This window comes from Meles meles, chromosome 8, assembly GCF_922984935.1.
Source record: "Meles meles chromosome 8, mMelMel3.1 paternal haplotype, whole genome shotgun sequence".
In the NCBI taxonomy this organism is placed as follows: Eukaryota; Metazoa; Chordata; class Mammalia; order Carnivora; family Mustelidae; genus Meles; species Meles meles.
Window position 1 is genome coordinate 118814883 of NC_060073.1, and position 13536 is coordinate 118828418.

The window sequence follows — 13536 nt, forward strand, 5'->3', positions numbered from 1 at the left end:
GATGTTCTTGGGGCTCTCGTGAACGATTTTCCTGAGGCTTTGGACCTCAGGTACTTCTACTACTTAAATGTCAAAGTCAAAATGAAGACACTTGAAATTGGCCATGAGTTACCTAGACCCCTAGTTTTCCCGGGTATTCCCAGAGGTGTGGGAACAAAGCTCCGTTTTTGAAATTTCTGAGAGTTAATGGGGAGAAGCTATACCAGATGGTGCTTTAAAAAACATGAAATCTTAAGTCTACTGGCTGGGGATTCGAATGCCGACAGTACCATTTATTAACTCCGTGACCTCAAACAAGTATTTAACGTCTCTGGGTCTCAGACTATTCGTACGTAAAGTGAAAACAAGCCCTCCGGTAGTCCCTACTTCTAAGGCTGTTCCACAGATGAAGTGAGAACATGCCTTCTAAGCCGGGCGGGTGGTGATCCCACAGTCCGTGTCAGCCTTATCTTGTACTCCGATGCAGTCTCCCGCTTCTTCCCGGAACTGCAGGGAATTCAGGCGGGATCCCAGGGTTGTTGAGAGTCACACCAGCGCCTTTAAATGTCCGTGCAGCCTTCAGCCCCGTGCCTGTGCCCTGGCCCTTCCCGGCCTCCGCGTTGGGGTCTGGTCCAGTTCTATGGCCGCAGGGACACGCAGCGTCTCCCTCTGGAGTCGCCCTATGGCAAATAAACCAGGTTACGGAGCTTCTAGAAGCAGGACTAAGTGTCTCTTCACGGAAGTGACTGCAGCATCCGGACACTCTTCTCTGAAACAAAGGAGAGGTAGCTGCTTTCCTACAGAGGGAGAAATATTTTTGCCCAGTAAAGTGAAAATTTTATGACTCTCTGCTTCTTCCCACAGTGTCCATAAATATGCTGAGGCCGTTTATTTTGCCAGATGGTTTTGGAGGCCCTGCTGAAATGAGAGAAGCCCTCATTTTATACTTCCCTCAAATTCTACCACAAACCACACATCTTGGGAGAAAAAAAAAAGTCGCCATGTAAGCATGTTTACTTTCAGCGGACTAGGAAGCGGGAACTTGCCCATAAATGATGAGTCACCCCTGCAGGTCTATAAAAGTAAAGGTGCTTGTCTGGGAGAAGGCAGAAGCTCCAGGCTTGTCCGTCACGATGCTCCCAGGCATCCTGGCTGCCTTCCTCTTCTTGAGCTGGACTCGGTGTTGGTCCCTGCCCCTTCCCAGCGATGGCGAGGACGATCTGTCCGAGGAAGACTTCCAGCTTGCCGAGGTAGGGTATCTTGCCAATCCCAAAGGGGAGTTGCATCTCACAGGTGCCCTTCTCTTTTAAAGGCAGGCCATTCTGGTCTCTTTTCCAGCACTACTTGAAATCCTACTACTACCCCCTGAATCCCGCTGGAATCCTGAAGAAGTCGGGCGCAGGCTCCGTGGTGGACAGGCTCCGAGAAATGCAGTCCTTCTTCGGCTTAGAGGTCACTGGCAAGCTTGATGATAACACCCTGGACATCATGAAGAAACCAAGATGTGGGGTCCCTGATGTGGGCGAGTACAATGTTTTCCCCCGAACTCTCAAGTGGTCCAAGACGAATCTGACCTACAGGTGAACCAGCGGCTATCTTTCCGTGATCTTTGTTAGTGTTTAAAATAGTATCAAATGCCTAATTTTCAGCACAAGCCATAGGTGATAGAACATGTTTGGTTCCATTTTATTTTAGGTAGGCTTTACATATTTAATTAGAAGTTAAATAATTCCAGTAATAGTTTTAATATTATTGGCGAGAATATCTCATGACATCTATCATTGCTACATTAACCCAGCGTGATTTTTCATTGGAAATCGCAAAGCATTTTTTTTTTTAGGAAAGAAATCAAGTTAAAAGTAAAAGTAGGTGTAATAAAATTTGCATATGTACTACATGAGGCATATTTATTAAGAGTGTTCAAAAATGGAGAGTCCTACTCTCTCGAGGAACTTGACAAAACTGTTTCCTTTATTTAGATCATAGCAATACAACTCCAAACCTGTATCATAAAATATAAGTTTCATTAAATATCTGAATACTTTAGGTGTAAAATTACAAGTGGTCATATATTTGGAGATACTCATATGTCGGAATTCATTTTGTTATCTTTGCATGGCATCATAATTAATAAGTTCTTTGAAATAATGGACCTCTGGTAGAACTTTTAGGGAAGCAACTGCATTTTGAGTTGCAAAGCAGTATTCCAAGAAAATACATTCTCAAATAGCTTTCTCCTTCCAAAAATGTAATTGAAACTTTCTCTGTTGAATAGGATTGTGAATTATACCCCTGATCTGACTCATTCTGAGGTTGAAAAGGCGTTCAGAAAAGCCTTCAAAGTGTGGTCAGATGTGACCCCTCTGAATTTCACCAGACTTCATGACGGCACGGCGGATATCATGATCTCTTTTGGAACTAAAGGTAATGGTGCAGAATCATCTTTGAGATATTTTTACGTTCTTCCCCCTCGTTGTCTCCATTTTTTAATTCCTCCTTTCAGTCATTCATTCTGTTTTGCAGAATTCACCAAGCATTCGTGCCAGGCACTGCTGGATATCATTAGATTCTTAACTCTTCCCTTTTTGTGTGCAGAACATGGTGATTTCTACCCATTTGATGGACCTTCCGGTCTGCTGGCTCACGCTTTTCCTCCTGGGCCAAACTATGGAGGGGACGCCCATTTTGATGATGACGAAACTTGGACAAGTAGTTCCAAAGGTAATATTTCTTACAAAGGTATGATTCATGATTACTAGAGTAGGTTAGACGGTGATCCCATGGATAAGAAGTGAGGAAGCATACTGTAAATTATGTTCGATAGTTGATTACAGTTTTCAAAAAAAAAAGCACGAGCTTACCTCATGCTTATTAGTCTCTACACGGGACATTTCTACAAACCTATGCAAATCACTGAAAGTGAGTGGTGTAGTTGAGTGGCTTGAGGGATGCTAGCCAACTGTGAATTGGGACCCAAATGTCTTTCTGTCAGCCAAGGTGTTGTTACTGTGGATTTCCTTTTGCTGTGCAGAGGAAGAAAAGTTTATTACAAATATATACCTAAGAACTGTTAGGGCCAGAGAGGCAGGTCCCAGACAAACTGGATGTGAGTTGCAATAGTGTTCTTTTCCTTGACAGAACTATTAAGAGCACCCGTGCAGCATGTTTTCTGTCCTCTGTTATGTGAGTTCCTAGTTTCAGACACATGCATGTCACTGATTTTACAAATACCTTTCCAACAAATCAAGATGATGTCTTGCTCCAAACAGCATGAGATAGACCAGATACAAATTATATTTATGAGAGCAAAATGAAACTCGGTATTGAATGAATTCGGTCAGTAGATGAATCTTTAAAGCTCAAAAGAATTGAGAATATTAATGTAAGGAGAAAAGCAAGATTGTTCCGACTCCGACGGACCTGCGGATCTCCGCTGACCCTTGCTTGTGAGGGTTAGAGGTCGTCTTCAAAGGTAGCAACCTTTTGTTATTCATTTAAATCAGAAGGATTGTTTTTCCAAAGAGTAAAACTGGGCCTTGGCTGACCAGTGCCTCAGCCTCAATGCCTCCCATGTATCTTTGGAAAGAAAGGTGAGATTGATGCATTTGTGTTCTGAATATTACACAGGTAAGAAGGATCTTAACCTCTAGTACTGTTCAGACAGAGCCACGGTAAACCCCAGCTTTAGGCTCCTGGGTTTGAAACAGCTAGTGGAAATGAATGAAAATATTCACAAACAAACTGTGATTGATTTCTCAGCTAAAGGCCAAGAACAGGACCCATCATGAGTCATTTCAGTGAAAAATTGCTTTTTACTCAGATGATGTGAACTTTGATTGCCCTTATGGTCTGCAGGATTACTGCGCTGCTCATCCATCTCCTTCAGGGACAGGCTCTGACAGCAAATGGTTTTTAAGGTCAAATTGAAACCAGTGACTCTAGCTTCAATGTATTTTTTTTCCCCAACTTTTCATTTTTTTTTTTCAATTTAAAATATCTGTAGTAGGAGGCTCAGAAATTGGTAGAAAGAATGACTAGAGGAAATAATGTAAATACAGTGCCACAGGAGTCTTCTAAAGTCAAGGAAAGTTGGCCAATCATTTCCAGAGTTCCTATTTCTTTAAACTTCAGAGTCTAGGAATACTCTGGAAAGGATCATTTGGTTAGGATTCGTTCCCAAGGAGATTCCCAGAGACCCTATTTAGTGCATGCTCTAACTTGGTCATCATCTGTTTGCATGATGCCTCTGGCTCAGACAATGTTCTAGAAACACCCTACAGGTAGCACCCTATGTGACTTTTGAATCTTAATTAAAAAAAAAAAAAAAAGAGTGAAACATCCAAGAAAGAGAAAGAGGCGAGGAAAGTACCTTTCCCTCCATTCACTAGTCACTGCCTTGCTTTCTCATCGTCGCTTTGTTTATAGGCTACAACTTGTTCCTTGTTGCTGCCCATGAGTTCGGCCACTCCTTGGGCCTCGACCACTCCAAGGACCCGGGAGCACTCATGTTTCCCATCTACACCTACACCGGCAAGAACCACTTTATGCTTCCTGATGACGATGTACAAGGCATCCAGTCTCTCTATGGTAACTCTGAATTTATCAGTCTAACAACAGAATAGCCTTGAAGATCGTCAGTGAGGTTATCGTTACCAATATTGCCGACCTGGTTCTGTTACTAAAACCTGGGAAGACGTGCCCATTTTCCCTTTCTGAATCAGAGCATCTGCTCAAGTAGAAAATATCCTATCCTCCGAAGCTTTTGCAGATTCCTATTTGTAGTTTATACCGTGAGGAGTATCTTTGATTCCCACAAAACACCTCGGAAGTAAGGAAAGAAAGCATTTTATTCCCCATTTAACCAATGAAGAAACTACACCCTGCAGCGCTTAGACAGTGTGTCACTGGTACCGAGGCTGAGGCTGAAGGTGTGGCCTTAGCCAGCTTTTATAAATTCTGGGTATTCCTTCCGCCACGGCAGTTTGCCACAGTAGAATCCATTCAAGTGGCCTGTGGTAACTTTCAGTCAACATCGACTATTGTAGATGATCATTGTTAAGAATCTCTTCTTTTTTTCTTCTAAATTTTCAGTAATAGTTACAAAATAATTAAACCTCCCCCGGTCTAGCAAAATCTCCTGCTAGTAACAGAGTTACAGTCATCAGTGTGAACTCTTCCAGAGCCGCGAGCTCAGAAGACTTGCTCATGGCGTGCGGCTGATCCTTCTCCCTCTGGACTGAAATCGGCTCTAGCAGCTGGTGTGGGTGTGGGCAAGCACCTTGTGTTTCTTGTTATCTCTACAATATTGTGACCAGGCAGTTGATGAGAGAGCTAACGGGAGCCAGGTGGAGAAGCAGTCAGCACAGGACTGGTACTGGGCATGGCCCGAGCCAGGGGGAAGCTAACTCGTGGCACATCAGGGCTGCCGAAGGCCTGGCTTCTCACTCATAGCCATGGCACGGGGGTAAAACGGTGTCTGATGTTGCCAGCTGATAAAAGAGGCGAGAGATAGAGCAGAGGGGAGGACTCCCGCAGGGACCGGTGTGCCCCCAGAAATGGCTCGAAGAGAAAGATGCGTCTGCACAGCAGCCTGTCCCGTAGCTCGTGCCAGGGGTGGGGAAGGTTTCCCCGGAGTCTCGCTTCCATCCCCTCCCACCCGTTTCTATCTCCAACCTCAAGAAACCCAAATCTGCTTGAGAAGAATCTCAAAGGGTCTTGAGGATGGAAGCGGGAGGAGCCAGCCCACCCGCAAGAGCTTGGTACCCCGCAGGAAAGGAGGAAGGTTGCAGGGTGTTTGGATCTGGTGTGGAAGCTGGGGACGTCCTGCCCCCGCCGCACGGGACCTTGTGACCCTCCACTAGCCGGGGTGGGCATCAGGAAGGCCGACCTCACCACCTTCTTCCCTTCCTTTCATGCCTGCAGGCCCAGGAGACGAAGACCCCAACCCGAAACATCCCAAGACACCAGACAAATGTGATCCTGCCTTATCCCTGGACGCCATCACCAGCCTCCGAGGAGAAACGATGATCTTTAAAGACAGGTGCTCTTGATACGCTCTTACCCAGTCCGCATGTCCCGGACACTTGTGAGAATTTGTGAGGCTGTGTCTGCAAATTGCCTAACATCCAGTCACATTTCCGAAGGCGATGTTAACAGTGAAATAATAGATTTGGGGGTAGTTTTTTTTTTTTTTTTTTTACGTGTTTCAGATGAAATAAGTGACTTTGAAGTCACAGATGAAGTAAAGTAACTTTACTTTTACCTTTTCCGGGGCTCATCTGGGCGTGACGCAGCTTCTCTTTATAAAGATAGCCACGTCAGTACAGGAACCCAGTTTACCTATCTGAAGACCCAAGTGCTGGAATCAGTTGCCGCATCAGTCAACTGTCAGAGCGTCCGCACGAATTCCTTTGGGGCTGGAAAGACTTAGTTCTGGTGACACGTGGCGATTTGAGAGCGTGTTTACAACCTACGCTTGGGGGTACCGAGACACGAGAGATGAACTTGTACTTCTATCTTGGTCTAGTAGGCCTGTTTGTTCATGTGTTCGTGTATTCATTCATCAAACTCTGGACTTTCACTTTGGCACTAGATTCTTCTGGCGCCTGCACCCGCAGCAGGTGGATGCCGAGCTGTTCCTGACGAAATCCTTCTGGCCGGAACTTCCCAACCGGATTGACGCCGCCTACGAGCACCCCTCCCGGGACCTCATCTTCATCTTCAGAGGTAAGCCTTTCCCCGGGGGCCTCCCACGAGTCCCGGCAGGCCGGGATGAACACGATGCTGCCGGAGTCTTAGCTCAACGACCGGTCCTGAAAAAAAATGCTTAAAATACTTAAAAATTTTAAAAATTATTAAAAAGTATTAAAAAGTGCTTAAATTAAGAGCCAAGCATAACAAAATATTAAACAGAACATACTTGGAACCTTTCTACCAAATGTCCCCAAATTTGACAAGTAAAAATTCACCATTATTTCTTACCGTTACCAATTCACTGTTTTATAACAGTCGTGTCAGTTTTTCTTACTTCCTCTCAAAAATTATTTGCTGAGCAAACATCATGACCATGTATCTCTTGAAACACTGAAAAAATATGATCGATAATTCCCCCTTCTGAAAAGTCAGTTTATTTTATTTTCTCACTTTTTTTGGGTCGCCCTTCACCATATGTCATAGGGATTTTTGAATATTTATACTCAGAGGGTATATGCATTTTCATATTTTACTTATTCTCTCAACATCAAATCAGGGCAGTTTTCCAAACTGCTGCTCCGTCTTCCTCATCATCATTCATAATGGCCAATAGCACTCTACTGACATCATAATTCATGCTACAATAAAGTCACGTTATCGGGCATGAAATCTGACTTTTCAGTCTGGTTCACTGTTCCCACTCTCCTGCTTATTCATGAAGAAAGTTTAATACACTTTTCACCCAGCTCCAGATTAGCAGTTGGACTTCAGATCTTGCCAAATTGATTAAGATATTTGGTGGTAATTGTACTCATATTTAGGAAATTAGAATCTTAAATCCTATTTTTTGTTTGAAGAATGCTCATATTTCTGTGTTTCACAAACACAGACCCTAATCGATTTCTAAATGTATAAAATGAGTCTTTCTTCGTTGAAGTAAATACCTACATAATGTGAATCCTACTAAAGTCCCTTGGGTAATAAATCTATTCTTACACTTACTCTAGGCAGAAAATTTTGGGCTCTTAATGGTTATGACATTCTGGAAGGTTATCCCCAAAAAATATCCGAGCTGGGATTTCCAAAAGAGGTTAAGAAGATAAGCGCAGCCGTCCACTTTGAAGACACAGGGAAGACGCTCTTCTTCTCGGGAAACCAGGTCTGGAGGTGAGCCGCCATGTTGACTGACCCATCGCCCTGTGTCGCAGGGGCTGAGTGAGTCCCACACCGCTCTTGCTGGTTTCAGTCACTCTCTCACGCTCATCCAGAGCAGAGGTTGGCCAGGAAGCTGCCGGCCCATGGTTTTTAAAGTCAGCCCCTTTTAGAAGGACGGGCGGAGCTGGAATATTCTGAGCGTATGTCAGTAGGAAGGCAGCTCCGACCCTCTGACGCCGGCTGCCTGTAAGCGCTTAGAGCCATGTATGCATGTGGGGGTGAGAGTATCTCATAGGAATCCCATACTTGAAAGGTTGAAACTCGTAGCCTTATGTGTACACACATGTGCACGCACACACGCACATTCCTGTATGTGTCGTCTTCGTTGTCTGACAGTGACATTCACTACTGTCTAAGTTCTACAGTCGGGTTCTCCCGGTCCTGCTGTTCCAGTCCCCATGCCCTAGGTGAGGTTCGTGGTGCAGTGAGGGTGTGTGACTTACCAGGTCACAAGAACACTGTGCTTTTATCCCCCTGTTTGGCTGGAACATCTTTCCCTGCATCTCTCTCTCTTGAAATCCTATCCTCTGGTCAAAGTTAACTGGGAAGACCATTGAAGCTCACAGTCTTTTGGATCACCCCATCCATAGGCCACGTCCCTTCTCATGTCCTCCTATGGTCCTTGGTGTCTCCTTGTCTTGACGCTTGGCTTCCACTGCTTAGTGTTGCTGTGTAGATGCGCCTCACCTCCCTTCCCGGTTCAGTGCTTCTTGTCTTTCACCTACTGGAACATAGCGCAAGGAAGAGAAGCTGTCCTCAGTAACAGAAACGGCGGTACCTGACGGGAGGCTGTTCCAGGCTGATTTCAGGATGCGTGCGGTTGGCTCGGGTGTGCCTGTGCACAGGGCAGGTGGACTGTGGAACTGTAGCAATGGGAGGGGCGAGCCCTGCTCCCCTTCGTCGCTTCAGAACCACCACACGCCCCGATAACTTTTCAGTCCAGAAGTTATACCTCAAATATTCCTGCCTCCATTACCACACCTAGTGAGTTGTCTAGGAGATCAGTATATAGTTGTTCAATGCACTAACATGCATTTATTTTGGTCTAACAACACTTTCCTACTAACACACGTTTATAACAGATAAACTGTTTGTGAAATGGAAGTGAGTTGTGATGATCTTTAGAAAGATGGCCCGAGACAAGGCCACAAGTGGTCACACACATCTGCCTTGCACTCAGCATCCTAACTCCTAGTTTGAAAAAGCTCCTGGATGTTCTAAGCAGACTTAAAATTTTGTAACTCTTGTCAATTTTGAAAGATGTCGTGATATCCACTGTATCATTTCTAAGACAATTCCTAAGAAATACGACCCACTTAAGAGTTTCTTTTTCTTGCTTCGTAGCTATGATGACACTAACCAGGTCATGGATAGAGACTACCCCAGGCTGATAGAAGACGACTTCCCAGGGATTGGTGATAAAGTGGATGCCGTCTACGAGAAAAATGGTAATGAGTTCCATCATGCTGACCTCAACGGGGGCTCTGTAGCCCCTCAGAGCCCCTCAGAGCAGTTTTACATAGGACTTACATGTGCTAAGAGACCTATGGCAGTTAAGGAGTAGTTACATAGGAAATAAAACATACCACACTTAGAATAAACAAGAACGTTGCTCAAATGGTTGCTAATTCTACAGATATAAGATGCCAAACTTTAAACACGATCTTAACTTATCTTTTTAAGATTTTATTTATTTATTGGAGAGAGTGACATGGAGAGAAAGTGGCAAGGGCAGACGGAGAGAGAGAACCTAGCACAGAGCTGTACGTGGGGCCCGATCTCATGACCCTAAGACCACGACTGGAGCCGAAATCAAGTGTTGGACACTAAGCCTCCTGAGCCACCCAGGTGTCCCAACATTATCTTAAATAATGCTTAATGATGCCAAGAGACAAAAATTATTGCCATAATTTAAAGCAGAGGCAGAGTGGGGAGTCATTTACATAGAAAGACCAATGACTATCATAACTGTATGGTTATTTTTGCTTTAATTATGAAAAGGGGCATTTTCCCAACCTTAAATAAGTAGTATCAATATGTCAAGCATCAAAACTGGAACTCACGGCAAGATGACCGCTATTTCAGGGCGCCCGGGTGGCTCAGTTGGTTGAACATCTGCCTTCAGCTTAGGTCATGATCCTGGAGTCCTGGGATTGAGTCCCGCATCAGGCTTCTTGCTTGGCAGGAAGCCCTCCCTCTTTTCATGCTCTTTCTCTCTCAAGTAAATAAATAAAATCTTAAAAAGTTTTATAAAAAAAAATGAGCACTAGTTCAAGGTGACAGGAGACCTGAGAAACTTGTATACTTCTTCCCTCCGTTAACGGTAGCGATCTGTGAAGGCACTGGAAGGGTTCTAATCACAGATGCCGGCGTGCTAGAAAACAACGGGGCTAACAGGTCGCACTTTTCAAATGTGAGCTGGCGTAAACTCAGACTCTGCAGTTTCCTTTTTGGTCTTTCTCTTCCAGGTTATATCTATTTCTTCAACGGGCCCATACAGTTCGAGTACAGCGTCTGGAGCAAGCGCGTTGTGCGCGTCATGCCAGCAAATTCCCTGTTGTGGTGTTAAGTGTCTTCTAAATACTGTTATTTAAATCCTGGCGAGCATTGGAGAGAACACTTCCAGCGATCCGGGTGTGGGGGAGGGGAGGTCGGGAGAGCTTAGTTCTGGGAACAAGCTTCGGTAACTTATCTCGGAATAGAGGGCATCTGTACAGTGAGCCGTGGCTGGAACCACGGTGGATTTGAAGGAACGCAATCCGGCCGCCGTGAGGATCAGATTCTCACGCTGCACAGAGCCACGGCCCACGCTACTTCCCACCACAGACACGGGACGTGCGGGTGCCAAAGGGAGTTAGCACAATGTTGAAACGTATTTATAAGGACATTTTGCACAGGCATAAGTCACAGTTATGTAATTAACAAATCGTCTTTATTAAAAAGTATAAAATAGTGTGAGAAGGGGTCTGCAGGGAGCATACGGTACCAGGAACAGACAGAAACCGAAGGAAAGTGTCTGTGATGAAGACGTGGGCAGCTTCCCAAAGCAGTGATCTGGGTTTTGCACTGAGAATATTTGAATGTACGTGCCGCCGTTCCTACTGACACTAGGATCAGTCACCCCAGATGAGAGTCAGGGCCCGAGGCCGAGGACAGTAGATGTGGTCTGTGGGCTCGGTTTAATTCTCGCCATTGACCGTGATCCCAGGCCTACCCACAAAGAAGATAAAGACAGCCCATCTCTCTTTGTATCCAAACATTCCAGGTCTCCCCCAAATACCAAAGGACTAAACTGGCTACCACAATGATCTAAGGCGTCATTCTCTCATAAATCAACAGATTCTTTAAGATGAAAGTAGCGCCTAGATAATTGCTCTAATTGTCCCCTTCACCGTGGATGGACAGGCTCTTTTCTGGAAATAGAAAGTGTATCTTGTAAATTGGAAGCATGCGAAAACATACTTCCAGAATAAAGAAACATCCAAAATAAAGAAAATATCCCACTGGACTGCAGTCCTCCTGCGGATGTGGAAATGAGCTTCTCCCTGGAAATGAGCTTCTCCCTCTCCGTGCTGTCCTCTCCCCTTCCCGCATAGCTTACCTGCCCAGCGTGGGGTACTCGCTGAACGGGGGAATGGCCACAAGCAATCTTGGACATGCTGGGACCTCTTGCTCACAGAAGTTCAGGCGAAGAAAAGAAAGTGTATGATATTTGCAAGATGTGTCAGGAAGCATTTATACTGTTTATAATAAAAAAGGTATTTTCCATGGACATTATTATATAGTGTATTTTGTCTTTTGGTGTAATTTTAGGCTTTCCTTACACAAAGAGGATCCATTTAAAGTATTCCTTTTTCTTGCTCGGACTTCTCGGTGAATGTAACTCACCCAGGGTTTCGTTTTGTGCTGGTGAGCCTGTTCCCCAGGAGGAGCACACACTTCCTCAGACTCTCCCCTGCAGGACCAGCGTTTCCATATGAAGTGGGAGGAGCACTAGATGGGGAGCACGGAAGATGTGTTCTCAGGCATACCTTCAAGCTCTCAGGGCCTGACTCTCTTGAGGCTTAGAACGAGACTCTTACAAGTTGGTGAAGTCGGGAAAAACGGGGAGGCAGGCAGCTCTCATGAGGACAGCAAACCCTCTCTGGGAACCTCGGGGTCCACTGAGCTTAAGACTAGGTTCTTTCTGTTTCCCTAAACACTGTCCGGCCGGACATTTAGCAAATGTCTGTTAAACAGGCAGCTAAGATGCTGAGATGAACTAGAAAAACTTGCCCTCTACCCCACGGATCTTGTATGGTACAGCAGAGATTCAAAGTTAGTAAGTGACTTTGAGGGGAGGGGGACTGGTCACTGCAGCTGCGAGGAGGCTGCTGACTGTTTGCTCCCCGCACAGCCCTCAGAGTCGGTCTCCGCACTGGTCGTCCTCCTGGACAGTCCCAGGCTCTTCCGAGGCTGGCTGTTGGACTGGAAATGCCTGTCCGGCCGTCCATGCGTCCAGCGGTGAATCGTACCCGGGCACCTGGGCTGTGCCAGGACGGTAAGGAGATGCTGCGGACACAGTGAAGCGGAAACCTCACTACTTCTGGAGCGCACAGTGTGGCTGGGGAGCTGGGTATCGACCAAGTAAGCATGAAATTCCACGACGACAAATGCCGTGGAGAGAACGGGGTACCCCGACGCCCTCCAGGAAGAGGGGTTTTACCTGCCATGTGCAGGGGCGAGGGGCCCCGCACGGTGAAAGACCTCGGGACGGAAGAGACATGCGGCGACTGTGGAACACGCATGCAGCGGGGCAGGAAGGGTCGGGACGGTCCCCACCCCGCGCTCCGGCGACCGAGGACTTGCGGGAGGCGGGGCGGGGCAGTGCATCCTGACCCCCCCCCCCCGGCGCGCAGAGCAGACGCGAGCCGCCCGGTGAGCCCCACCCCTGCCTGCGGTCCTGACGGATGGTGCAGCCCGCGCGCGGCGAGGTCGCCCGGAGGACGGGCCGGGGGGCACGGACACTTCTACGAGCCCGTGGTGCGCGTTCGACCTTGTCCTGGGACGCGGTGGGCGCCTGTGTCCGCCGGAGCGCCGTGGCCCCCTCGGCTCGCAGGGGTCCCCGCACCTGGCGTGGGACACCGCACGCGCCCTCCCCTGCACTGCTGCGGCGGGCGGGGCCGGCCACACGCCAGCGCAGCGAGACGCCCGGCGGGGACACCTGCCTCCGGAAGCCGCAGCCGCGTCCCTGCCGGCGCCTCGCTGGAGGGACAGGCGGCGCGGCCGGGGCCAGGGTCCCGAGTCCTCTTCAGCGGGGTCAGCCCCTGCGGGCACCGCTTTCCCGCCCTCCCCGCCCCGGGACGTCGTCGGCCGCCCCTCCGGACGCCCTGCCGCGGCCTCTCCGCCCGGGGCCTGTCCCCGGCTGGGAAGAGCCACCGTTTTGCACCGAAGACTCTCAAGCACCCCTTCCCGGCGGGGCTCGGGACCCGCGGCCGTGCAGCTGCCTCCACCCAGGTGCGCGCCCTCCCCCGGCCTCCATCCCGGAACCGCCCCCCCCCACGACGGCGCAGGCGCAGACGGGGCGCACGTGGGGCGTCCGCGGAGCTCGGCAGCTCGGCCTGCGCCGCCCGCACGAGGAAGGTAGGCGGGGAGGGTCGCCGCGGACGC

The 13536-nt window shown here is 47.8% G+C and overlaps 1 protein-coding gene across 1 annotated transcript; it reads left to right on the forward strand.

Moving 5' to 3' along the window:
- Nucleotides 1-1089: 1089 nt before the first annotated feature.
- Nucleotides 1090-11645, forward strand: MMP13 (matrix metallopeptidase 13). Its single transcript, XM_046016134.1, has 10 exons — nucleotides 1090-1229; nucleotides 1318-1559; nucleotides 2255-2403; nucleotides 2575-2700; nucleotides 4405-4566; nucleotides 5902-6019; nucleotides 6572-6705; nucleotides 7680-7839; nucleotides 9232-9335; nucleotides 10356-11645. The coding sequence occupies exons 1-10, from the start codon at nucleotides 1113-1115 to the stop codon at nucleotides 10454-10456; spliced, it is 1413 nt and encodes a 470-aa protein (XP_045872090.1). The 5' UTR covers nucleotides 1090-1112; the 3' UTR covers nucleotides 10457-11645.
- The last annotated feature ends 1891 nt before the right edge of the window (nucleotides 11646-13536 follow it).